Source organism: Alligator sinensis, unplaced genomic scaffold (assembly GCF_000455745.1).
Source record: "Alligator sinensis unplaced genomic scaffold, ASM45574v1 scaffold611_2, whole genome shotgun sequence".
NCBI classification, from domain to species: domain Eukaryota; kingdom Metazoa; phylum Chordata; order Crocodylia; family Alligatoridae; genus Alligator; species Alligator sinensis.
Window position 1 is genome coordinate 153508 of NW_005841869.1, and position 27376 is coordinate 180883.

The 27376-nt window shown below is 54.8% G+C and overlaps 1 protein-coding gene across 1 annotated transcript in view; it reads left to right on the forward strand.

Moving 5' to 3' along the window:
* Positions 1–27376, forward strand: part of NOTCH1 (notch 1) — a 61834-nt gene that overhangs the window by 8624 nt on the left and 25834 nt on the right. Inside the window, exons 3-4 of the mRNA XM_006016864.3 lie at positions 22590–22852; positions 23431–23769. Coding sequence (XP_006016926.3) covers positions 22590–22852; positions 23431–23769 — 602 coding nt within the window. The remainder of the gene's footprint in view (positions 1–22589; positions 22853–23430; positions 23770–27376) is intronic.

Here is a 27376-nt window from a genome sequence, read left to right on the forward strand (position 1 = left end):
CATCCAGTGGTGCCTTTTCAGAGGAACCCGGGCAAAAAAAAAAAAAGACCCAAGGAAGCTGAACACCTCCTCTGAATGCAATGCTTGGGATGCAGGGGACTGGAGCACGACCACGGAGCATGCCAGCAGAAGGGCCCGGTCTGGCTCTTAGTCCCATAAGGATTGCTTGCTTGAGTAAGGGCTACATGTATAAATCTCCTGTTCCGTGTTAAATGCGGAAGGCTACAATCTGCCCTTGTCAACCTGGACTAACTCCACTAAATCCAGGTCCATTGGAGCTTCTGGTCTCGAAGCCAAGTTTGCCTTGATCTATGTCCCACAAAACAAATGGGCTCTTCTTCTGATGTAGAAGCAGGGAGGTTTTGGATGGATATTATCAGTACCGCTGGCAGGACTGCTTTCCCTGATGGCATGAGACTCATCTGATGGGTTATTTTGTCACCCTTGACCATGATGCCAACCCTGTGTAGCCCTCGTATTTGGGGTATAGCTTCTAGCTGGTATGGCCTTGACTCTGCAGAATACCCAGAGGCTCAGGAAAGGGCAGGTTGGGCCCGTTGCTGTCATTTATTATACACCTTGTGATAGCTCTTAGTAGCCCCAGGCACAGACCAGGACCCACTTGCTAGATGCCGTGTAGACACAGAACGCAGAGATGGTCCCTTTCCGAACAACGTTATACCAGCCACAGGGACAGCAGTGCTGTGGTTCCAGTGTGATGTTTGTTGGTTAAGCTTTGCATTTCTTTTAACCCGTCAGATTTTTTGCACATGCCGGTAGATCATTAGCACATGCATTACTCTTAATTCCAGCGATTAGGGCTTTGTTCGGTGCATGGTGTCAAAGATATCCCCTAGGAAAGCCAGCTTAATGTGAGACACTTCTCTGCCATGTAGGAGCCGGATCAGCTTCCCAGGGAAGCCTTGTGTTGCAAAGGACTCTGCTCCCTTGTTATCACACCTTGGGGGGGCCTCTTTCGGGTATTAGCGGCTTCGGGCATCAGGGGCCGAACTCTGTGGGCCACCATCTCCATTTGGCAATGCTGAGGTTACACCTGGCAATCTGGCCCAGAGCATGGAAGATAGTGCAGAAAATAAAGGCTTCCTCCAATGCCCAGGAAAGGTCAACAAGTATCTGACTGTTGACTCGAAAGAACTTTGAATCATCCTGAGAGTTTTGTGCTTCCTGTGTAGGTAGAGAGCAGAGTGAAGAGTGTGGAGCTTGCTCATTTATAGCTTGCTGATTCAGATCAGGACAAACCTTGCTTATCTAGCCTGGTTTCCCTCTTTTCAGAGGCATCCAGTTTTAGAGGCAAGGGAAATCCTGAGCAGATAGCCCCCCCTCTGCTCACTGAGAAGAGATGCTACGTGCTTGCAAAGGCCTTCTTCCTCACTCCTCTCAGCCAAAGTATGATGTATACAGAATAGGGGCTAGGAAGGTTTTTTCCCTGAGTTTCTGTGGCATTGACTGGAGAACTCCCCGTAGCCTGGTATGATGTGAATGTGGGATCTGTGCATCCTCTGTTGACCATCACCAGCTCCAAAAATCCAAGGATGGCTTAAAATGCTTGCTCACTTGGCTTGCTCTTCGCTTCTAGGCTTCAAAGATGTGGAAGTAAAGTGCTGGTTTGTGCTATTCCCAACTGGCTGTCTGGATTAGATATGAGGGGCGCGAGTGTCTCTACTGGGGTAGCTGAAGTGGTATAATCCCACTAGTGTGGATACAGTTTGCCCTGCATACAGGTGTCCGTGCCAGTGGAAAAGGGGATAAGCTAGGCTGGTAAAGACACGCCGAGACTAGTATAGCTGTGTCCACACTAGGAATGGTGCTGGTATAACTCTTGATGCACTGATCGCTGCTCAGCTGGCATCACTGCAGAGGTGCATGAACTGGGAGCACAGCAAGCCAAAGGAAACGGGGAGGAAGCTGATACTTCCATGTGTCACTGGGACACGTAACCCGGTTGGACCTTGCTTACTGACGCCCCAGGACACGCACGAGATCTGGAGAAGTACTGGCTGGAGCCAGCAATGGAAGTGCTGTCCTGCAGGCTGCAAATATATGCACCAATGAGCTGCCCTAGGTTTGCATCTGCAGAGCCTTAGTGATGCCAGACTGCAGCAGCTTGGCTTGCAGTGCAGGGGGTGGACTGCTGGACCCATCCCCTACTGTGGGATGCTTGCTTTTGGCAGAACCAGGCTTTAAGTCTGCCCTGCTTGGAGCAGCTGTGTCACGGTGGCACTCACAGAGACCTATCTGTCTTTTGTGGGGTATGTGCATAGATGCCCATGAGCAGGATGCCAAAGGCACTTGATGGCAGGCTAATTCCACCCATGCTGGGATGGGGGCTGCCAGGCCAGCTCTCGGACCTGCTCCCTGCAATGGCAGCAGTGGCTTGTGAAGAACTCCACCTTCTCCCCTGGCCTCCATCACCTGCGGTCAGTCCACTCCTTAGCTAGCTACCCATCTTGACTAGGAGGCAGAGTCCCTGAGTGGGTAGGAAGCCAGAGCTCCTACTTTCCTTGGGCATTTCCCTTGCCTGCTTCACTGAGGCATGAGTCACAAGGGTGCACCCCTGACCAAAGCACTGCGGACGGGACACCCTACGAGTCTTGTACTTAGCCTCCCAGTGTCCAGCTTCCAGTGGGAGGATCTCGGCTACACGCCAACTTTATGAAAATGGGGGACTTCTCCCTAGCTTGCTTCTGTGGCTGTTGGCTAAGGGCAAGCGAGACTCGGGGGGTGTCCAAACCCCAAGCCCTCCAGTCTTGGTCTTGCACGTAGGATATCTGCCAACGGATTTGGAAGTATCCAAAGCCCCAGGGGTGCAGGATACTTGCCGGTTGTAGCACCAGATACAGTGCTTGAATGATTGAGTTTTGCTTAATCGAGAGGATTCGGAACTGATTTGGCTGATTTGATCGGGAATATGAAACATTTTGCCCCCGAAATAACAAGTGTCATGATGCATTACGTTCATCACAGCACTGCGTAAGCCTGGAGGTGCTCCCTGAGGCCAAAGGCAGAGACTCACTGCAGTACAACTCGTTTCTAGTGCTAGAGCCAGGACGCTGCTGCCTGGTCCCTCTGCATTTATGGCTGGCATCTCCCTGGTACGAGCTCAGGGTGATGAAGGAGCAGTGTTTAGGATCTGTCTGTTGTAGCAGAGACGCTGCAACGTGGCACAACTTCAAATACCGTTTTTTCTTCCTGTCCCAAGTTACTGCAGTGCTGCTCTCACATGGCCCAGTTGCATTAAATTGTTTCCAGGCCAGCACTCTTATTATGCCAGTTGTTTTGGCTTTGGTTTTAATGAGAACCAAAAGTAACCAGAGCCTCCTTCAACTCAGTATGACTAATCACGGTCCCAGTTCAGCAAGGAAGATGAGCACCCGCCTCGCTTTTTGAAGTTGCTGGGATGATTCCTGCTCCTCTGTTTGGGCACAAGACCCAGGTACCTTGCTGAGTTATCAGAACAAGGTGCTCTTTAGGTGTTAAGCCTAATGAGAGACGCGTACTGCAAGCTGTGGCCTTTCTCCCCCACATGAGAGCCAACACCTTGTTTTAGGTGTTATCCCTGATGTTAAGCCTGTCTGGCTGCCTGGAGTGAATGCTGGGAAAGCCAGTTAAACAGTTAATGTTTAGGCATTTGTTGAAAGCCCTCACAAATTTCCAGCAAAGAGGGGACTTGAATTTTAATGGAAAACTTTCACGCTCAGTCAAGTTGCAAATATTTATTTGCACATAAATCAATTCCTCTTTAACAAGTTTTCCTCCTAATTCCCTTCCTAAAACCTCTGGGATGTTTAGCAATGTTTGCATGTGAAGTGGGTTTGTAAGGTTTAATGATGCCATAACCGCACCCTTATTTAAAAAAAAAGTGTGGCATGTTACAGGTAAACAGGAGTCTGACGCCAGGCGGGGAGGTCATGGCGCTGGAGAGAAGTGCTGTGATTTATGGTGCCACACTGCCAGGCTGGAGTGGAGGAGAGAATCGGGGAGGAAAGCAGCTGGCAAGGGCTCAGGTGTTGTACCCGTCTGTCCCTTGGGACCTGATCCAAAGTCACTAACATTTAAGTTGGTAGAAAAGCTCTTCTTGAGGTCCTCTGGCCATGGAGTGGGACCTTCTGTCTCTTCAAGCTCAGCAGCTTTGCTGGGCCATAGGGACCTCAAAGCTGGGTAGACAGGGACATTTTCCTCCAATCCTGGACTAAAAATTGCCTTTTAAAGTCACCCTGGTGCAGAGCAGCATCGTTGCAGCTTGCTGTTTTGTGAATGGAGACGCGGGTCTGAGAGCTGCAGGCAGGTGCGCAGATGCCACAAGCCCTTACTCGAGCGAGAAGCCTGTTTCGTTTGTATGGGGTCGCTGCCAGCCTTAAATCCACAGCATGAGCAAGGCTTGCCATGCTGAGCCTCGTTCTGTGCTGTCCTTCTGGCTAGCTTTATCCCCCCAGCTCTCTCTTAGAGGAACCGGAGGGTGGATCCTTCTTTCTCTCACCCCACACTTGTGGCTTCTGAATTGCCGCTGTGGTCCTCCTCGCTACATCTCCATCCTACAAGCTCCAGAATCGTTGGCTTAGTGCTTTTGACTGTGTTTCTGGGGTGTGCCGTGACCCTAAGAGCAAAAGGCCACGGCGTCATCCATCAAGTCCCTCGCAGGCTGCAATATGGCACTCCTTGTGTCCACCCAAGACGGTCCCCAGGACGGGTAACAAAAGGAGCCTTCGGCATTCGCACTGTTCACTTTGTCAAAGTCCCGTGCGTTTCCCACCGTGACAGCCGGAGCGAAAGGGGTCGTGCTGGTCATGTCTCTTTTAATGTCTCCAACACCTTGCAAGACCACGAGGCAGATTGCTTTATGGCGGCATCTAGTGCTTGCTGCGCAGAGCCACTGGACTGGGAACACGGACCATGACCGCTGCCCAGCCCTGCCCTCTGCGTGGTTGCGGGTGGGCGGGTTGGCGCTCAGTCGTGTTGTACACAAAGTAGTAGATGGGTAACAGTTCACCGGGTCCGTTTTCCACGGCAGATGAATCAGCCCATTCCCTGGGTCCGTTTTCCACGGCAGATAAATCTGACCCTCCCAATCGAGACGCTCAGAAACCAGTTTAAGAGCTTCTCCGGCTGTGCCAGAAAGATCTCGTCCTGCCCCGAAGAACCGCTCGATCCCGCTGCCCCGTCCTAAACTCTTCTGTCCTCTCACAGCCTGAACCCTTGGGGGAGAAACCTGTTAGTTTGGTTGGGTGGAGAGGAAAAGGACCGTGACAGTTGCTGGATGGGGTGGATGACCCTGCGCAGGAATGACGCTGGAGGAAAGAGAAGAGGGAGCAGGGCGAGAAAACCCTCTCTCCGGCCCCTGGCTGCTATTAAAATGTTAGACACAGGCCTCCGAGTCAAAAGGCAGGGCGACAGACGGCCCCTTCACGGTGCCTGCTGTTCCTAATAAAAGGTGGGTTTCTAAGGAGCGCTGCGGAAGAATGTGGGATAGCTGCCGGAGGGCAGAGACTTCCCTATTGTCTGGTCTCAGTCAATAAGGCTTCATGTTGACACAGGGATTTTTGCAGGCAAAAGGTGTAGAAGCCACAGTCTTCCCCCCGCACTTACTGTTTCCTTGGTTAAACAGGAGAACAACCAACATATCACGCCTGGAGGAAACCGTCGTCTATTTGAATGTATTTATAATCGCTCCAACATTGTTCAGCGAGGGAGGGTTTTGTTGCCAAATAACTATTTTAAGGGCTTTTTTTTCCTTCGCTCTTAAAAAATACAGCTTCCCCCTAGGCTTGTGGGAAGAGAGAAGTTTGACCCGTGTCTTCCTCTTGCATTCTTGCTCTCTGTTTCTCTCTCTCATTTCTGCAGCTCATTTCACTTCCCCAGACAAGTGCTGGCACTTTCACAAGCAGCCTGCGACTTAGCACAAGTTGCACCAGCTCGCAGCGGGCCCTGTGCTTTGCGGGCGCACATGTGCTTTTGAAAATGCCACCGTCGTTCTTTTTATCAATCGGGGCCGAATGTAGGTTGCTTAAGCTCTCGGTGACTGCTCAGATCTCTATTTGGGGTTGTGTGTTTTAGAGGTCAAGTGTGTTCTGCGTGGGACTTTGTCGTATATGGAGATCAGACAGTTTAAACGTTCACCCAAAATGTAGGTGGAGTGAATGTGGAAAAATCAAAGAAACAAATGGGGTGCCCATTCCCCCTGGTGACACGGTGGTGCTGCCAGCGCTGAAGTTCGTGCCGCGGTTCTTTGGCTCGGCCGGCACGAGGATCCTCCTAGGTCCAAGCCAAGCAGAGGCACCTTCTCACTTGGCTCTCCGGGGGCGATGGCTGCCGGTCGCTTAATTCTCAGAGAAGTGTGAACTTTGCAAGTGGCGTTGAATGATGATAACATAGGTCACGAAAAGCCACAGCACATACGGCCCAGCGAGACGGAAATTTCCAAGATTAATGATTTCTAGAGCTGGCGGAGAAAGAAGTAAAAGCATCACTGGGATGGTTCTGAAAATGTTTGCCCGCCCTATCCAAATTTCAGCATTGCTTTTTTTTTGCGGGGGTTGTTTTTTTTTTTTTAATGTGCAACATTTAAGACATGGGGTATCCAGGTTGTAGCCGTATTGGTCTAGAGGCAAAAGGCATCCGAACTTGTGGTAGAAATGGTATCTTTTATTAGACCAACTAAAGAAATGTTTTTGCAAAACTCGCTTTGGTGTAATAAAAGATATCTCTACCATGAGTGCTGATACATTTAATGCAAAAATTTTTATACTGTACTAACGTTGGGGGGGCACGAATGGCCAGTGAGAAGTTGTGCTGAAAGCCAACGCTTGAACAATGTGCAATGCTCTTGGTTTCTCATGTTGCACTTTGCTTGGGAAGCCATATGGCCAGCTTGTGGGGGTCAAGTTCTTGAGTGATATATTAAAGTTAGACCATGTGTAATCGAGTTATCAGCCTGATCCTGTAACCTCTGACCACCCAAGCTGGCCTTAGTCATATAATTAACATTAACGGGGAGAACTTGGCTGACTATTAGGCCCTCACTCTTCCCAAACGAACCCACAGAGGGGTCTATGCCCCTGCTCTTTGGGCAGGCCAAGCCAGGGGATCAATTAAAGTCAATCCAGGACCCCACATTAAGCCCAGACTGGGTTTTTTTTCGGAGAGGAGATTGCATCAGAAGCGTGTTTATATCCGATGTTGCCAAAAGCGTTTTGTTTCAGATGCGCTGAGAGCGAAGGATCCCTGATTAAATTAATTTAATCTTCCATTAAACACTGCCAGAGCATTCCTTAGGCTTGAGGGTTTTCTTGCAACATGGGTAAAGTGCAAATAAGGTAGGAAAATACTTGATGAAGAGAGATGGTGTCTTTATCGGCAACAGCTGATTTATACTGGCAGAGGATGTGATAGAAAATTGTCGGGGGAAAAAAGCAGTAGCGCACACTCTTGTGGGTGGGAATTCAGTGGTTTTTCTCTTGGCCTCTTCATTAGTCAGTCCACATTTGTATTATGAATGAATCCCCAGGACTCATCATCCCATTGAAAGAAAATTACTTCCAGGTAGTCGTTTAACATCATTGATGAATAGCTGGGACACTTTGCTTGGTAATTGGATTATATTGTTTTTCATTACAATGGGAACTTTGATTCCAAAACTATCCTGGCTAATGTCTGCCTACAAAATGACCAGAGACTTTTTTTTTTTCCCCACCCCCTCTTCTTCTGCAAGGAAGAACAGCAGCCCTCACCTCCTCCTGTTTCCTTCCTTGTAAACATTTGTGGGTCTGGGAATTGCTTTTGGTTGCTTTCAGATACAAGTCTGTCCTAAATCTCAATTAGGTGGCGCGGGCTAGGTAAGACAAACTTCAAAGCCTGCAGAGTGCAATTTGGCGTTTAATTAAAAGAAAGACTGCAGATGCTGCTGCCTGCTTTCTAGAAACCTCTGTCACTCATAACTTGCTGTTTCGCCAACCTCTGTCATGACTTTTTTTTTTTTTTTTAAACCTAGCGGGCATCCTGGAGTGTTTAATAAACTCCGGCACGGGTGGGAATTTAAAGCAAAAGGGACTGGTTCAATTTAGCGTGGTTGTTCAGCACCCGCGGTTCCCACGTTGTTGTTTGCTTTGAATTTTCTCTCCCCGCCGGGGTCGGTGAGATTCAGCAGTTTGAAGAGGCGGAGGTGGCGAAGGCATGCCCACAGGAGGAAATCCTGCCAGGGAGCCCCTGGAGCCCAGGGCTGCTAGGAGCAAATCTGCGCCTCTGGGTTTTGGAGCCGGGGTGCCCCAAGCCCGGAGCCGGTTCCTTCGTCCTAGCTGCAAGGAGAAACAAAGGAGAAACGTATCTGCAGAGTGGGTGCTGGGCAGGACAAAGTGCCGTGGTTTTGTGTTGTTTCCGGCTTTTGTTTTCCTTTTGTAAATGGATGTGCAAGGGGCTCAGCCCGCGGCCCCCGAGAGAGCGGTGCTCCAGGGAGCCACGGACGTGGTCTTTCAGACTTCCTTCAGGCCCAGGCCTGTGTGCCTCATACCTTGTGCCCCAGGGACCCTCTCCAAATGGAGATTAGGAAAGACCGTTTCGGAGCAATATCCCCCCGGACCAGGGCTGTGCAAACCACTGGCCCTCCCCATCAGCGGGTGACAGCCTGTAGCTGATCGCCTGTAGCTAGCTGCTTGGGATTTGAACCCGTGACCGAGGAGTGACAGGCCCTGCGTCCTGTTATCCTTTGATACCTTGTCCCCGGCTATTCTTCTTTACACACTTTATTTCTTTAAGGATTTGTTGAAAGGCTTGAATGTGCATAAGGCTGTCCAGGATTATCCAGCACCACTGAATTGGCTTCTAACTCTTGACCCATCTCTTCTGACACCTTCCTTCCTCCCCCTTCTCCCCTCTCCCTTGCCTCTTGCTATCCTGGGAACCTGCAGCAATGATTGTTCAGTTTTTTAACGGATGCGTAAGCCAGAAACCACCGTGAAAACTGCAGGTGAAGTTTCAAAGTAACCCAATCCTAAGCCTGCTGTGTCATCCTCATTATTAGCAAGGGCTTATGTTTCCCCAGAAGAGAGCTGGGCTTGAACAGAAGCCGTGTGGTTTGTTTAAAGAGGCAGGTGTTTGTGCGACGCCTCTCCGGTCTCGCCGTGCTTGTGCGACGCCTCTCCCTGCCCGCCCCAGCGGTCCCCTTCCCGGCCCGACCCTGGCGTTTGGAGGGTGCTCTTTTGTGCTCGCCAGCAACCAGAGGGAGGGGGAATGGAAAAGGGAGCGAGGTTTGAAACGAGTGCTTTGTCTGCCCCGCGCATTCACAGAGTCTCCCGCCAGCACGATGCAGCCAGCAGATGGGCAGGGGTCTGCCGAGGACTCTCGGGGAGCGCCGGTCGCTCTGGGCTCGGTGCAGCTCGGACCCGTCTAGAGGTGTGCGGTCTGTGCGGAGCAGGCGTTGGCGCGAGGCGTTCTGCCGTTCCCCAACCCCACAGCCTCGCCGGATCCCGACCGCTGCCAAGTGCCCGGGAGGCTTGGTTGGAAAAGCCTCCGATTTCAGTGCAAAACCTCTCCCAGGAGAAACTCAGAGCAATGCATGAGACCCTTCACCCCCTCAGCTGTTTTCCAGCCTCTGACATTTGTGTCTCCGAAAGAGGGAGGCTTTGCTCACACCACCCCCACGTGCTGCGCTAGACTGTCTCTTTAGCTCGAGGTAGGAGGACGAGGAGGCAGTCTGCACGAGGGTTTCCCACTGGCCTGCCCTCGCCAGGGGCGTTCGTAGGAGGGTTGGGTCTAGAGCTCCCCATCCCCAGCAAGACTGAAGCCCTGATGGGGCAGAGGTATGACACTATCTCTGCCTCGAGGATATTACAGCCTCAATGGACGAGGAAGAGGAAGGGCAGCTGGGCCTGGAGAGAGTGTCAGAGCTGCTGAGTCCTTGCCCAATGCCTTTGCTGTCTTTGGTCCCCTGGGTCCTGGTGACCCCTGCATGGTGGGTGAAGATAATCCAGCAGTGGTCCCTAGAAAGCATCCTCATCGGAGCCCGGCTTGGGTAGGGAGGGTTGGAAACCTGCGGCTGTCCCAGAAGGGCTGAGGGAGGGCAGCATGCCAAAGCTGTCCTTCCTTTCCACTGGCAGGCAGTGCCTGGATCAGCGGGGGCCTGGTTTGCACACCCAGACTTGGAAAGCAAGCCCAAAAAGGATGCATCAGGCCAAAGGGGAGACAGAGAGATCATGTCCCCCTGCCTGACCCGCTCTTGCTCTTTGCTTTTCCACTGGGACCTATTTTCTCCTTTGGCTCCTAGCAGCGGGAAGGGCTGAGCTAGCATCCCTTGCTCTGGCTGCAGTGCCTCTGGCCGCCACCTCCGTTTCCAGGTTGCAATTAAGCTGATGGGAGGCTTCCAAGATCAGCTCCGCTGACGCACGGATGCTAAGCTGTCACGTAAGCGGCGATCGCAGGTGTAGCCCCCGACGGCACTCCTCGCAGGAATTGGAGGTGACTGCCGGGGCGGGTGCATGCCCTGCGAGGGCCCTTGCTGTGCTGCTGGGCATGTCTCACAGACGAATGGCGTTTTCTCCCTCCGTGACCAGCAGGTGAGCCAGGACACCAAATGGAGCAGGGGAAAGCCACCCTGCCTCTCTGGCCCCCAGAGGAGCTTCCCTGCATCATTGGCACTTTGTTTGCATCGAGGAGCCTCCGTCCAAGATCGGTGCCCACGTAACATGCAGTCCCGTAGCGGAACAGCCTAGGGTTTATTCAACCTGGGAGGCACCCGGCTTGGTTCCTGTCCCCGTGCCCCCAGCAAGAGGACTCAACAGCCACAAAGCCAGCAGCATAACTGAACAGATAACTCCGCTCTGCCGGTGCTTTATAGTAAGAACCACAGCCAGTTTCTAGGAATGGCTTGGGCCAGACAGCTGGTTTATGTATGTCAAGCAGCATTTGCAAGTTGACTGGTCTAGTTCCTGTTCAGAGGCGTAGTAAGGACAGTTATTCTTGCTATTGGAGCGCTAAGAGACTTGAATGACCTGGTTTGTATGGATGCCTGCCCTGCTGCCTTCCACTGGTTGGAAGGACGAGGAATCCAGGGGGTGATGGAGCCAGCATGCCGCGTACGCCGACCTGGCTCTGCAGCTCCAGGCTGGCCAGTTGCATTGGCCTCTTTGTCTTGTGGCTGGATTTGCACTGGCCACTTTGTCCAAATCTGCCTGGATTTGCTTGGGGATGTGTCATTGCCTGGTTTACGGATGCGTTTCAGACAGGACACGGCTCTTTCCATGCTGGCTGGGTAGAAGCAGAGCTCCCAGCTTGCAGGTGCGTGATTTCTGACGTGTCTCCCAGGTGAGACAACGCTGAGAGAGCCAGCAGAGGAAGCGATGGAAACCATGACAAGGATGCCCAGATGCTGCTTTGACCGTGATTTATTTTCAGGGTACCTTGAGGCTCTCCCACTAGAGGGGTCCTCCATGGGAAAAGCTGGCTGAGGATTGAGAGCTGCATGTTGAAATGGCTGAGGACTGAGAGCTTGATGCAGCCAGAAATGTCCCCTTCGCACAGCAGCAGGGCTCACCTGCGGTTGACATTGGAGACCTCCTCTCTTGCGAATGCAGAACCTGGGGGACCTGCCATAGGTCCAGCCCTCCATGGCATGGACTTGTCCCCGCCATCCCTTGGAAATGGAGGACCCAGCTCCTGCATCCTAAAGTTTTGATGCGTTCCTGGAGCAGATGATAGTGCTGCTTTTATTACGTGGCGCGTACGTCTGGCTGCAGACTTTGAACCCAGGCGCTTGGTGTAGACGGATCAATCATTAAGCTGCATAAGATGGTGACCGGGGACCTTTTTCTACCAGAGCACCTGGAGTGCAGGAGGGCTCGTGATCTCCTTGGAGGGCACCTGTAATCCATGGGGCTTCAGGGAACTTGGAAACAGGCAGCTGAGGAGCAGGAGGGGCTGGCAGCTTGTGGCAGATGCCAGCTGCGGAGCAGAGAGTCCTGTCACCTGAAGACACCTGGGAGTGTTTACTGGGAAACTCCCGGCCCCACTAATTAATTCAGAGGCAGGCCCTAATTAGAGACATGACCCTTCCTTTCTCTGCTTTCCCACGGTGCTTTCACCTTGGGGAAAACAAACAGGGCAGTTTATGTTTCCCGCAGATGAGGGTTAGGAAGAGGTTACGCCAGCGATGGTGTCAGAGATAAGCAGGTCCCTGGAAGCCTGGCAGGGGGAGGCACCCGCCTTCCCACCCCCTGGCTCTCCCTGCCCCTTGCCATGCTGAAGGCCCCTGGATGAGAGTGGGGGTACGTCCGCGCCTGGAGCTTGCACAGACCTTCCCAGCTTAGCTTTGCACCACCAGTTGCAGGGGCCACTCGGCATAGCTGCAGCAATCCAGAGCTCAGCGTGGCTGTGCTGCCCAGCCTTTTCATTTATTTATTTATTTTAAATTTTCCAAGTCAAATCAGCCAAATCAGTGCCAAATCCATGCGAGTCATTCAATCACCAGATGTGGCCCTGCTACCGGCAAGCATCCTCCACCCGTCTGGGACTTCAGATACTGCCAGGTCCTTTGGCGGGCATCCTATGTGCAGGCCCAAGCCCAGAGACTTGGGGTTCGGATGCCCCCGAGGTTTGCTTGCTCTCCGCTGCATGGCCGCAGGAGCAAGCTAGGGAGGAGTCTCCCATTTCCATAAAGTCGGCATGTAGCCGAGATCCTCCCGTTGGAAGTGAAAGTGGGAGGTAAACTATGCATTACCTCGGTCAAGGTGCTATCCCTTGCCACATTCATGGTTTTCCCCTGCCAGTAGGAAAACCACCTTGGTGGTCATGGTATTTCCCTGGCAGGCGCTGCCCAGCTGAGAAGCATGGCACGTAACCAAGGGGTTAGCATGTGCTGAGCTCCCTGCTGCTGTGGCTGTGCTTCCCCCAGTCCCCGAGCTGGCCTGGGTATGTCTCCACCAGCTGCAATGTAGACATACCAGCTTCTGCTGCCATGCAGCCGCTGGAGCACCCAGGATGAAAGAAGGCTAGTTTGCCGCTGCCTTGACTGCTGGCTTGAGCTCATGCCCAGGATGTGGAGCTCGTGCCCAGGACGTGGATGCTTCCCATGCATCCAGCTCCCACAGTGAGAGTTTGCCATCTGAGCCCACTTCAGCCCATGGGGCGATTTCTGGAGACACTTAGTGGAGGCAGCAGTGCCCAGTTTGTCTCAGGATCGGGTGCTGAGTGAGGGGCAGGGACAGGACACTGGGGTCTTCACCTGACAACCAAAGGGAAGCATCTTGTGCTAGGAAGGTTGGTGGTTTGGTGGGTCTCTGCTGCAGTGATGCTGGCAGATGCAGGCTGGAGGGGGAGGATTTAGCAAGCCCCTTGCTGATGGCACTGCACACGCCTGCCCCTCGGCCGGGACCCCTGCCAGCAGCGGTGGGAAGGCGAGGAGTCCCACCACGGAGGGTGCACATTGCTGGGGGCTGCTGCTGGCTCTCACCATGAGCTGGGCATTTCTCAGCAGCCTGCTCTGGGTTTCCTCTCCCACCATCTCTGTTTTGGGGCCAGGGGCTGGGAGGCTGGGAGCAGAGGAGGGTGGTGGGTTGTCATCTGTCCCTGCAGTGGCAGATGGCAGCTTAGCACCAAAAGGAAAACAGCAATACTCTGAATTAGCCGGGGGGGAAAGGTCACAGAAACATCTGCCTGAAGATGCTTTCAGTGGCTGCATTTCTATAGAGGCAGAGCGCGCGGGGGACAAAACCTGTTGCTGGCCGGGTGGGGGAAAGCCCGGCACAGTGGAAATATTGAAAACGGGAAACAAAGGGAAAGGCGCTGTTTGTCGAACAACAGACACGGAAGAGACTTTGGCAGCCAGTCGCTCTGGGCCCCGGGGGCTGTGCTCGGCTCTCCCCTGTCGCTCCCCTGTCTTGTGACTGACTTGCCGTCATTCTCACTGAAACCGGGCTGCAGTGCTCCAGGGGCCGCGCTGACACCTGATGTAGGGAACTGCAAGTCATTTAGCTTCAGCGGAGTTGTGCCTGCTGTCCCCTGGTTTGCCCTGGACCCCTGTTGCAATTGCTTTGTGTGTATATATTCTGCACGCAGTTGGCGCCCATGTGTGTGTGTGTGTGCATACACGCGTGTCACGGCACCCAAGCAGTTCCCCATCAGTGCACAAGTGATTCCACACAATTGTATGGGCAGTGGGTATAGGAGTGGCCTGCCGCAAGCTTTCAGTGTTGTTTGAGGTCTGCCCAAGCCTGGGGTAGATGCAGCCAGCGAGAGGGTGCAAGCTGCAGAGCATACGCCATCCGACACGGGCAAGGAGAGGCAGAGCATGAAATAGGAGTCTGGAGACCGGGGGTTTCTGCCCCCGTATGCCTCTGAACAAGTCTCTTCCCCTTTCCACATTAAGAGAGCAGTCGTGGTACCCTGCTCCCCAAAGCACGTGGAGATGTGCGGATACGTTGCTGCACGGATGCCACACATTACCAGTTTCACCCCCTTCCCTAACACGGAAAACTGTGTCTAGAAAATGTGGCAGGAGCGTGGCCTAAAGGAAGGATAAGGGACAATCCTACTTGTCCCTGCACCCTGTCGTGGGACTTGAACCCTCGGCCTTCTTGTGACCTTGCTGAACGCCAAGAGGAAGGCAAAGCCAGGCGGTCAGCCAGCGTTCATCTGTACCACGCCACCGCCACGTGCCCGCTGACACCCACGGAGGACCCGGTGTAGCATCAGCGTGTCTGTGTGGGCTGGGAGATGGTTGTCTCAGCTGCGTTCCTTTAGGTCTTATCCTAGCTTCAATCGGTCCCACACGATAGCATCAGTTCTATTGGGGTTGGGTCGGTTTGAAGACAGCTTCTTGAATATGACGGGGATTTTAGGGGCACCCTTATCACCCCGTCCCCCGCCTCCACGGGATGTCAGCTGGGCTTCTTCCTCCTTTCCCAAAGCCTCCCTGGGTCCAGGCTGCTACCAGAAGGGGCAGCTCTTGGGTTGCCCTTGCTTGCTGCAGGCTTCAAGTTGAACTATTTGACACCTCTTTGTGAGGTTGAGTAAATGGAAACGTTTTGCAGCAGCCGGCTTGATTGAATGGGTGGGGAGGAGAGAGCCTTGGTATTTTTAGCCGTTCCTGTTTGATTTGAGAGCAGGACACATCACCAGTGATGTGTTGATGAGCTTCCCGGTGGAGCTCCGAGCTCCTAGAATTGGCAGTGACCCTGCAGTCATTTCAGTGAGGAGCCAGGGGCTGGGGAAGTGCTGGGCTGGCTCAGTCCTTCTCCTGTGATTTGTTTTCAAGTGCTTGAGAGCTAATGTGTAACCTGGACTCACTTAGCTCCTATGTGGCTGAGGGTAGTGCCAGGAGAGTGGGGGCAGGAAAGGCACGTCACAGAGCATCGGGGCTGGAAGGGAGCTCCAGCGGTCACATCTCGTCCACCCCTGCCTGAGGCAGGATCAGCCCTGTGCAAACCGTCCCTAACTACCTAAGACGACCCTCAGCCCCAACACCGTACAGACCTAGCACCCGAACCTGCCGCAGGGGACCCACGCAGCCAGTGCTGTGCTTCACTAAAATGTCAATGTACGCTCGAGAGGTCCCAGGTAGAGGGCTGTGCCCGCTGCTATGGAGGAAGGCGAAACCCCCTGACCACGGGGTAAAATTCCTTCCTGACCCTAGATACGGCCTGACCCTGAGCAGAGGGGCAAGACCCTCTAGGCTGCAACCTCCAGCTTTGCTCCTAGCAGGAGAATTGGCACACCCCAGTCCCCAGCCTTAGCTCTACTCAATATCCAGTGCTCTGGGGAGGATTAAAAACACCCTGACATGTATAGCAGAAACATGAGGGGGAGCAGCATGAAAGCCCAGAAGCATGGAAAATACCCGTGGTATTAAATAGGCGTAGCTACACCTACATCATATCCCTGCCCAACGTCTTCTTGAACACCTCCAGCGATGGATAGTCCACAGCTTCCCTAGGCATCTATTCCACTGCCTCGCTAGTCTCACGCTGAAGAAGTTTTTCCGAGTATCCAATCTAAACGTACTTTGCTGCAACTTGAAGCCGTTGATCTCCATCCTCCTCTCTGTGGCAAGAGAGTAAAAGGTGCTTTCCCCCCTCTTTGTGGCAGCCCTTCAAGTATTTGAAGGCTGCTGTCATGTCCCCTCTGAGGCACCTAGCTCCTTCAGCCTCTCCTTGTAATACTTGCCTTCCAAGCCCTTGATCATCTTTATTGCCTGCCTGTGGGCTCTCTAACTTCCCCATGTCTTTTTTAAAACGTGGAGCCCAGAACATCAAAGTAGGACTCCGGGTTGGCTCCGGTGCTTGGTTTTTGTCACCGGGCACTGCACGCTCCTCTCCCCGAGGTGCTGCAACATAGCAGGGGCAGGGCTGCCAGTGCAGCCCCGGGAAGCAAACCATGCCGCTGTCCGTGTACATGTGGTCTAATTTGTCTTTTGGCTTTGGAGCTGCGAGGTTGCACTTGAGCCACTTTTTGAGTTTTCCGCTAGAAGAGCAAGGACTAGCAATGGGACTCTGTGTAATGCAGGCTGAGATGCTCAGCTCCTCCCGGACTAGCAAGAACTGGCGCTGGAGGGAAGACACCAGGCTCTGGGTGAAATCCCGAGCACCCGGCCTGTAGTTCCAGTTCGCTGCAGCATTCCTCCCTTCTGTTTTTAAGATCTGGCCCTGCAAATACTTACACACGTGAGTCATGTCACTCAGTTGCACAGATTGGGGCTTGCAGCCTGCAGAAGCTGGTGGCTTTCGGTGACAAAGTGACTTGCTTGTAAGGGGCCGTGAAATACTGCTGGGTGGAGGCTGCTGCAGCCTGCACTCAGGACCCTCTGCAAGTGTGGGGAAACCAGGCACGGGGGTCTGAGTCGCTCCGGATTCCCAGCGAGCCGGGGAAAACTCTGCCCCACTTACTCCGTGGCTTGTGGAAGAAATCGGCTTAATTTGAGAGCGGTTTTATTGCCAGAACCCAAGACGTTTTCCCCTGGACGGCAGATGGGAATGGCATCAGCTTGCCTCCAGTCTTGAGAGAGAGACACACTGAGATTCTCTTTTTCTTCCCCTGAATTGGTTTTGATTGTTCAGATTCAGCAGTTGCAGGGAATTAGGCCATTATCCTGCAATTGGATCTGGGCAGATGGGTCTTGTGTGGAGCCCTGAATGGGTCTAAGTCGGTGTAACGTGAACCTGGGCCGTTGCATTGATTTCTGCAGGAACAATGCCAGGCAGGTTTTGTTTGGTTGGGTTTTGCTAAAAACTGGCTTTACTGGTATTTTTTATCCCCTCTCTGTCTGTGCCTGGAAGTACCTGCTGCAACAAGAAAGAAATCCAAGATGCTTCCACCACCAGATGCTCCTTTCTTGTCGTGCCTCTTCCCTTGCACCCATTCCCTCTTTCAAAACTGAGCTTCACACACTGGCCAAGCAGGTAAATGCTTTGCTGAAACAGGTGTTCGGTGCTGAATCGTGGGCCAGAATGCCTCTGATTGCTGCAAACAAGCTTTAAAAAAAACCTGAGAGCAACATAAATGTTTCCACCATTTCCAAAATGAAAGCCCAAATCCAGCAACTCAAGCCCCACTGGGCAGCGTTTGCAAGTGCTAGGGGGCCCAAAAGTGAGTCTGGCAATAAATGGGTTGTGACGGTGGTTTTATTGTCTTCAGTGTAGAAAAACGCTGGGGTAAAAACCAAGAGTGTGAAAACCCACAGGGTTTTAAAACTTCCTGTAGCGTCAAACCTTCCCGCACTGCTAATGATGTGCAGTATTGGTAGTGATCTAAGCCGAGACACGTATTGGCTGAGAATAAGCTGCGTAAACTTTAGAGACCCTCGAGCATTTCCACGGTATTAGTTTCCGTGGAGGTTTAGGACCAACGGGGACCCTTCTAGTTTGCCCTCCTGCCTGTCACAGGCCACTGGATTGCATCAGGTGGCTCCTGTATCAAGCCCCGAACTGCTGATGGAGCCAGAGCCGCTCCTTTAGAAGCACAGCAAAACTTGAGCTGAGGTCTGCCGATGACAGGCTCTCTCGCGCCCCTAGGTATGCTAATTAACACCCCCGCTTTCAAAACCCCGTGACATTTCTGGCCTGAATTTGTCTGGCCCCGGCTTCTTGAAATGCTGCTAACGACAATCGAAACTGGAAATGGTCCGAAAGCTAATTGCGTGGGTGGGCTCTTCTCCCAAGGGTTTTCCTGTAAGCCTTATTAAAAACCCCAACCCGGCCCCGCCACGCACGGCGCAGAATCCCAGTTGCAGAATTACCGGGCACCAGCAAGACCAAAATCCCTCCTGATGCAGTTAACCCCGGGACCGAGTTGAGTGCCAAGGGGAGGGCGGCTGGCAGTAGCAGGAAGCTAGTTTCCAAGATGCCTCTTAGGATGAATTGGTCGTTGCAATTCAGTTCATCCCTAGCTACAAAATCCTCCACCCCCCCGCCAGCCCCATTGAGGCGCCGCGGGAGTCGTGCACATGAAGGCACCGCTAGGCGAGCCGGAGACTGTTTCACAGCATTTTCCTAGCGACAGTCTATTTTCTTTTCTTCCCCCCCCTCCCCTTCCTCATTTTCCTCCCTCTCTCTCTTTCATACGCAGCGCATCGGGGTTTTTGTCTCTTCCTGGCCAGGCTGAATGCAGCCCGAGACTCCTCGACACTTGTTGCAAGCAACTGCGAAAGCTCAGAGGATTGTTTAAAAAAAAAAAGAAAGAAAGAAACAGGGGTGGTTGCGGTGGGGGGGAGGAAAAATGGTGGTTTTTTAACAGATGACTGCACACTTTAGCAGTTTACACTCGGCGTGCCTCCGCCGGCCCTCTGGGATGGAGAGGAGGGGAGCGCGGCACAAAGGCCTCTCTCATCAGAACAGCAGGCTTCAAACCCAGCCTGTTTGAATTCCCCAGCGCAGGGATGCAGTGCAGCCACCCAGAAGTCCACTTCTCTCGCCGGTCCCCGAGCTGTGCCCCCCCTGCCCACCCCAGGCAGCCCTGGCAGTTTATTGGCCGGCGGGGCACGCAGCAGCTGCCGTCCCCTCATTAAGATGCACACCTGCTCTGCACAGCCCTTTGTGTGTCCAGCAGATGCCCTGATTTATTATTATACACATTTTCTTTTTCATTTGGCCGGGATAATGCCATCTCATTAACTCAAAATGTCTCCGAATCCTGACAAATTCTCACACAAACCCCAACAATGCCAGCAGAATTGGGTTAAAAAAGGAGGGGGGACGGCAGGATGCAAGCTCTCAATGTGTTCCTGCCTCTCTCTGCCGTTCGAGTGGCTCCCGGGGCCCTGGGTTTTCAAGCGGCCCCGAGTCGCTGGAGGAGTCATCGTCTCGGCCGGTGTTTCTGAAACTCTTGGGCTGCTTGTGGTCTGACCGGGACTCTAGTGCCGTGTCATGACAAGGCTTCGTGGAGCGGTCCTGTATTCAGGAGGGGAAGGTGGTTCAGCTCAGGGTGCTTCTAAGGGCCTGATCCTCCATCCTTCAGCAAACGGGAGGCTCCCGGCAGCTCGGAGCTGCTAAATATGCCTGTCGGTGACAATTTAGCTTGTGCACAGTAGCGCCCGGAAAATCCCACTCGTCCCTAAGGGAGCTTGTAAGTCAGGCAGGACACAATAGGGGAGCAAACCTGGCCAAAGAAGGATGCTGGGGGTGCCCAGGAACAGGGTAGAGGAAAGGAGAGGTGCCCGCCTGCCCTCTTGCCCAGCCAGTTGTCCGAGCTCTGGACCAGGGTGAGTGGGTGACAGCGACTGGCCGCCCACCCTGTGAAATCAAACCCTTTCCCCAGGGCTTGTGTCTTTATGGCATGCCCTTGACTGTTGCCGAATAACCTGATGCAGGAAAGACCTTGGAGGTGGAACTGGACAGCAGGGGCCAGGCGTAGCCCCGGATAGCACGTTGTTCCCCCTTCTCTTTTGGGATGTGGGACGATGGGGTGCAGGGAGGCTCTTGGAAGCACTTTCGGGGTGGGGACAAGAGGCAGCACGGACTGTCGCCACCCCCTTGGCTCCTCAGAGAGGCGGTTTCTTCCGGGGCATGCATTAACCCGTGGCACCAAGGGGGTCTGGGGACTGCAGAGCCGTACCCACGTTTGCTTAGGGCACAGTCTTGCCCCCATTCCTCAGCCCCGTATGGCATCCTGGGGGGTTTTGAGGGGTCTGCGTAGCATGAGGGACTAAGCTGCATGGCCCTTGTCTCCTTCTTGCTCCAGGGCCCCTCACCGTTCCCCCCCCTCGCCCCCTCCCTTCCCAGTGCTACGGCAGTAAATGCTCTCCCTGAGCAGCACGTTCCCCTTTCCCAGCACCTGGCTTGTTTTTTCAGCAGCCAGTTGGCTCGGACCTTTTGGCTTCTGGTAACAGATGGCCGAGCCAGTGGCCATTTCATGGGTCTTTTTCTTTTCTTTTTAAAGGCCGTTGTGCAGAGATAAAGATCAGGCTTGTGTGTTTGGGAGGCAGGGCCCTCCCCTGGTGCAGAGAATAACTTTGGGAAGGGCTTATTTACAAGGAGGATCTGGGCAGCTGTTTAGAAAGCCAGGGATGTCTGAGGAAGCGTATCCCCGCCACACCTGTTACCCAGAGATTTGTGTACTGGAGGGAGAGACAGGTCTGACTGGCTTCTGCTGGGCCACGGGATGCTGCGGAGGGTAGGATAATGGGTGGCCCCTTACAGAGCCAGAGCATTTCTGAGGCGGGGGCTTTTGCAGCCCTCCTTGGCCCTGTTCCATCCAAACGTCTGAGTGCACGCAGCGCTGGGATGCTAAGCTGGGTCCTGTTGTTGTAGCTGGCATTACTCAGGCAGGCGCTGCCCCATGCACGGTCAGAGTGCTCAGTTTGCCAGAAAACACCACAGCCCCGATGAAGCGGTTCCTTCCCATCCCCTCTCTAGCCGCAAGTGGCCGCAGCCTTTGGACAACAGTGGGACTGGCCCTGAAAGCCTAGGTGGGCATTTTGAGAGCAGGCATCTTCAGATCAGCCTCATAATTCAGGGAAGGGCAGGGACTCAGTCTGCCCCGAAGAGGGCCCTGGGAGCACTGTGCCAACCCTGCTGGGGCCTTACAGTTGCAAACTGGATTGTTCAAAGCTTGTCAGCCCAGTGGGCAGAGCATTGAGCTGGGTCTCAGGACTTTTAAGGACTTTTAAAACTTTGGGAAATCCCGCTCGTGCAAACAGACACGCAGTTGCAGTGCGTGAAAGGGCTAATATCGTGGTGTGTACATGGACCCCTGGGTCCTATAAGCCCTCGGCCACTGGCCTGGGTGGATGTGACCTTGGGAAACTCCGTGCCTCCATTCCCCCGTCTGCAGTGTCCCTGAGCTCCTTTGAGATCTGCCGATGAAAAGCACAGAGCCAGCGCAAGGTGCTGTCTCCCTGCAGGTCCCCGCATGCTCCCTGGGTGGGGCGGGTTAGTGCCTGCTTTTGAATCCTTGCCTCCTCTCTTAGGGTGAAATTCAGCCCCGTGCAGAGGAGCTGGCATGAGGCTCAGAGCAGGGCTTATGTAGCACGTTTTGCTGCCTCTGCACAGGGAGGGATCTTGCTTGGAGAGGAGCACATCTCACACCTAGGTATCAGCTGTGTCAGTGCCTGGCGGGTCTGGCTCACAGGCTGGCATTCACAGACAGTTTCCCCCTAAGAAACAGCCCCTGACAGCTCGGATATTGATTGGGGGCAGGGCAAGGGGCTGGAGTTCATCCTGCCTTCCCCGTTCTCCCTGCTCGGGTGGTTTGGGAAGGGCAGTTCTCACTGATCCCAGGCTTTTATCTACTTGGCGAGGCGGGGTGGAAGGCCTTCTTCCCCGCTTTGCAGTCCGGGTGATTTATGGCATGCCTGCACTCTGGAAAATGCTGGGGACAGGTGGCAACGGACCGAGTGGGGTCAGCACAGCGGGACTGGGAAAGAGATTCCTGCAAAGCCAGAGGCCTCCTGGAGAGCTGGCAGCTCTGTAGGCTGCAGGCCCCAATTCTCCTTAACACAGGGCACAGGGGACATCTGAGATGCCCAGAGAGAGATGTGATGGGGGAGAAAGGAACTGTGACCACGCATGCAGAGCTCATCCAGAGATAAGGCAGCTGGGTGCTGCAGGCGAGGGCTGGAGCAGGAGGGGCAAACTCCCGTCCCAAAGCCTTGTCGCTAGATAGCAAGATGGGAGGTGGGAACCTCTAGATAGAGCTCACCACTTCCCCCTTCCTGAATGCATCACCGGCATGCATTCAGTCCCCTCGAGGCTGCAGCTGGGCCTGTCTGGGTGTCCGGCTGCAGGAAAATAGCACCTTGTCCTTTGGAGCTGGTGCAGGCTGCGCCGTGCCCGAGCACTGCAGAGTGCTTCCTGGGCATTCACTAGCCCTGCAGATCCCGCATCCACTGCTACAGGCTGGAGATGCCCCTCTGGGGTCATGGGTCCAGCTGTGACTTCACTTTTTGTACCCTGGCAGTTACCAGGGGATGTGCCCAGGGCTGGGTACTTCCAGCACCTGCCTGCACAGCCTGGACCACCCTTGGCTCTTAGAGTATCTGGCCTGTCCAAGAGCTCCCCCATTGCCTTATCCCCAGAGAATTTGGGGATGAGAAGTGTGCCCTTGCTGTCTCTGGGGGTCACAGGTGGCTCTGACTCACTGTCCTTTGCTCTCCCCAGATGTAACGTCGCCCACGTGGGCGAGCGGTGCCAGCTGCCCAACCCCTGCCTCAGCTCCCCCTGCAAGAACGCCGGGACCTGCCACCCCGTCGTGCGTGGCAGCACCGCGGACTACACCTGCACGTGCCGGCTGGGCTTCACTGACAGCCTGTGCCTGACACCCGAGGAGAACGCCTGTCTCAACAACCCCTGCCGCAACGGGGGCACCTGCGACCTTCTCACCCTCACCGAGTACAAGTGCCGCTGCCCGCCCGGATGGTCAGGTAGGGCCAGGAGACAGCAGCGCCCGGGGGAGCTGGGTTAGAGCCCAGCACAGAGCAGGGCAGCTTCAGTGCCAAGTCGCCCTCAGCGCAGAGACTGGGGGCCGTGGGTTTGGCACAGCCCCTGTCTTGCTTGCTAAGAAGACTCTCCTCGCAGCCTGGAGGCCACTACTTAATCAAGGGTGATGGGGCCTGGCAGAGAGATGCTGGGCACTGCCCCCTGCATCTCACTGCCTGAGGGCACTGCTCCCAGACCTAAATCTCCTCCCTGCCCTGGAGTTGCAGGCTGTGGTACAGGCAACAAGGGCTGCAGCTGCTGTCTCGCATGCCTTGCATGGATGTTGTAGGTCTTAGTTAGTGTGTGGGCTTGTCCGTCATCTATGTGCAAGGTGCCAGGGCTTCCTGCTGCGGCCGGGGTGCTGCCTGAGCAGGGATGAATGAATGCAAGAGGCCTCAGTTGATGGTGGATTCTAGCGGGGATGCGGTGACAGGGCCCCGGAGTTGCAGCTGTCTGGGGTTCCTCAGTGCAGAAGGCCTTGAGAAGGGCCATTCCCATGCCCATCTTCTCTGCTCGCCCCCAGGTAAGAGCTGCCAGCAGGCTGACCCCTGCGCCTCCAACCCCTGCGCCAATGGTGGGCAGTGCGTCCCCTTCGAGGCCCACTACATCTGCAAGTGCACGGCTGGCTTCCATGGGGCCAACTGCAAGCAGGACGTGAACGAGTGCAGCCTCTCGACTCCCGTCTGCAAGAACGGCGGCATCTGCACCAATGAGGTCGGGACCTACCAGTGCTCCTGTAAGCCTGCCTACACTGGCCAGAACTGCGAGCTCCTCTACGTGCCCTGCAACCCCTCGCCCTGCCAGAATGGTGGCACCTGCCGCCAGACCGGCGACACCACCTACGACTGCACCTGCCTCCCAGGTACGTGCCTGCTCGCTCGGATGGGCCGTGGGTCACCAGCTCCGGGCTGGGCAGTGCCCTGCCACTGACTCATCGAGAGACCTTGGAGAGTCCTTGAGGGTTGGGCTCTGGTTTCACAAGGGTAGCTGAGAAGCTAAATCCTGTTAGAAATCTTCCACTTCGTGTGTCTCTGCCTCAGGTCCCCCTTTGAAAGGAGGGAACTCAGCCCTTCCCTGCCTCACAGGGTTGTTCTGCAGAGACATACATAGGAGGATGCAAGTGCCAGACGCCCGTGTTGGAGCAGGGAAGCTGGCTCGGTGCTCTCGGCTGAGCAGCTGGATCACACCTGCATCGGCCCCTTCTGTGTGAGCAGGGACAGGAGGGGATAGCTGCCCCAGAGGCAGGAGTTTTGGGGCTCCAGGCTTTGAAGAAAAGGCTGCAGAAGGAGGGGGTCTTGGAGGAGAAGGAAGGGAAGGGACCGAGCGGGAAGAATTCATCCCTGTTTACTGGAGCCAAGCCCCACTGCAGTGCCACGAGGTCCCCTGGAGCCGGGGCAGGGGCTGAGCTGGCCCATCCACGTCCCTGACCTCAGGGGGACCTTTTGTTTCCATCACCGTGCAGCGCTGTGGTCAGAGTTTGTGGCTGGGGGAGAACAGGTATAACCTGGCTCAGCCACGTGAGACACCTCCCCAGCTTCCTCCCCGTCAGTGCAGGGAACCCCGAAAACCAGAGCAAGGCAGCAAGGGAGTTTCCTGCCTGCCAACAGCCCGATGGCATCTCACTTCTCCCTCCGACCGGCCTCCTCCACCTGCCTCTAGCAGACCCAGCAAGAGGAAGCATCTGCCCTCTCCCTGGGAAAGGCAGTACTGGCTGCCGGAGGCGCCTGGGAAGTCTTTGATGGGTGCAAGGGGAGGCCCGAGGGTTTGCAGCTTCCTGTTGTTACCAGCAAACCACCACGGTTAGTGATGAGAGCAGAGAATAGGGTCTTGGGACCTCCTGCTTTTCAGCCCTGCCCCCTCTCCTGGCTTGCTTTGTGGCCTCAGTGGCTTCTTCTGTAAAATGGGGAGAAGGATGCTGTCCATGTCTGTGAGCAGCGGGAACACCCATGGGAAGCAGGCAGCTCCATGGCGTCTGCCGGGCAGGGGGTGAGTTGGCCCAGCAAGGGCCTGTGAGAGAGGAGAGGGATGATGGTGCAGGGACCCAAGTGGCACATGCACTGCTTTGGGGCAATGGGTCCTCTTGGCCTCTGGCTGGACAGGACAGGACAGGAGAGCCTGGGCTCTGGGACCCGCAGCCATGGCCGCAAGGCACTGAACTGCTTTGCCAGGGGTCAAACATGGCCACAGCTTATTGCTGACCGCTCTTTGGGGCCAGGTGCCTCTCACGGATGGACCTCAGCACCTCTCACGGATGAGGCCCTGCTGAGACGTGTCTGGCACGGCAAGCACGCTCTCCGTTTCTGGCAGGGACCTGTAGGATTGGAGGCCGTTTCTCGTGATAAGATACCGCTTGATGTACCGGTATGCAGCATGGCAGGGTGTCAAACAATGTCCCCTTTCAGCGTCCGGAGAGGCCTGTGGGCTCGGGGCTCCTGAGAGCCAGGCCAATCTCATCTGAGCTATCGAGCCAGCTCTGCCGCACGTAACCTTGCATTTAAAGCAGCTGCCGTGCTCATAACTCATTCAGCTGGTTCAAAAGGAGTTAATCCCGGTATCGGGAACGCTGCAAGCTATTGCCATTCAGCTGCTTAAAAACGAGGAGTGAATCAACCTTATCTGCTTTGGACTGGTCCCAGCAACCATAAATAGTTGGTTATTGCTTTACATACGGGCCAGGCTGGGCGCTGGAGGGAGGAGAACAAGGCCGTCATTGATAGAGAGATGCGGGACGAGCCCGGGGCTGGGAGCCAGTGGGTCCTGAGTTCTAATCCTGCCTGTCACTCCCCCTCACTCTAGTCTCTGGCCTCAGCGTCCATGCCTCGGGTCTGTGGGGTGTAAACCAGGGGTGATCGAGCTAATGTGCATCTCTGGGCCTGTCAGGGACACTGCAGAAGGGGTTTGGTGGGATAGGCAACCCTTTAGAAAGCCTGCCCCTTGAAGAGTACTTGCCTGGATGAAGCAGCAGCAAGGAAAGCAAAGCACGGCTGTCTGGGGGCTGTGGCCGGGGTCTTTGCTGGCACAATGAAATGAAGCCGAGTATTAGCGCAACACATGCAGGAGACTGGCCTCTGGCCCTATCCTCCTCTGAAGCTCGGACATCCCTAGCCTGACCTGTTCTCCAGCCTCCTTGCCTGTGCAGAGCAGCCTTTTGGATACCCAGTGAGTCCCAGTTAGGTTGTGCAGCTGGTTGTGGCAGGTTTAAGCCAGTGGCCACCTAGTTAAAATACAGCGCTTGGCACAAGCCACTGCTGACTCAGCACGCCGGTTTAGGGAAACCTGTTTGAGTGCAAACCGGAGGCAGGATCTTCCTGCACCTGCAGAGTGCAGCTTCAGTCTGGCCCCAGCTCCCTGCAGCCCTGGCTGTGCTGCAGGCTGTTTACAGTCAATATCGTACTTCACCTCCTAACAAGGACAAGCACCTGCTGAAAACGTTCGGGCACTGGGGGGAAGGTGACTGCCAGACAGGTCCACCCCTAGGATCTGTGCATCCCCGGGAGCACGGAGAGGTCAGAACCGCTTGCATGGGTTCTGCCGTTGGATGAAGGGGATGCAGAAGAGAAGAGCCTCAGCCTAAGGCTGGAGTCAGGCCGGTGCACACCTCAGTTTAAGCATCTCCGGGATCGAGTCCTGTTTCATCAGCCCCAGCCAAACGGATAGGAGCTGGGGCACCTCTGCCAGGCAGGCCTGGCTCATGGAAGGGCTCATCCTGTGGCCCTGGGGGCTGCAGCTTGGCTAATGCCCGCGGTTAGTGAGAGCGTGTGCGCTTTGTTGCAATGAACCTGCTTCTCATCAGTAAGCCTGCGAAGGCAGCCGGGGCAAAGATGAAATGCAGCGGCTTTCTTCAAAGCCGGGGAGAGAAGCTCTGACGGGCTGCGCACGTTAATCAGTAACTGCAGCGGCCGGCCTGCCCCGGGGCAGCTCGCTGGCACCTGCACCACGAGGTTTGCATGTTCGTTATTGCACTAGATGAATCGTTAGCTGGGTGCTCTCTCTCGAGGCTGGTGCCTCTGGAGCACCGGGGCAGAGCAGGGCCTGGCACTGACCCTTGCACCTGCGGCTTCCCCGAACCGGGCTGAGCCACAGCCATCAGGTGGTGACCGGCCCCGATTGAATAGGTAGGCTGAAGTCACGCAGGGTAGGCCTGATCTTGATGGGTCTCAAGCCACGGTAATGCCATTAGGTCCCCATTTGATATACGGGCTCCGTGAGAAGCCGCATGCCCCAGAGCAGAGCCAAGTAGCAGCTTATGGCAAAGTGTTTATAGTGGAGTAGGGCACGTTGCTGGATGGAGCTGACCCCAAACCCTGTATCCAACCCGATTCCCCTTGGTCAGGGGCAACCGATGTGTATCTTAAGGCGTGAGCCTGCAAACAGCCCCACGCACTCCTTGTGCAGCCGGAGATCGCATGTAGCAGCCAGCACTGCTGCATCGCGAGGCCGGCTGGTTTAGATGCCTCCTTTCCTCCTCC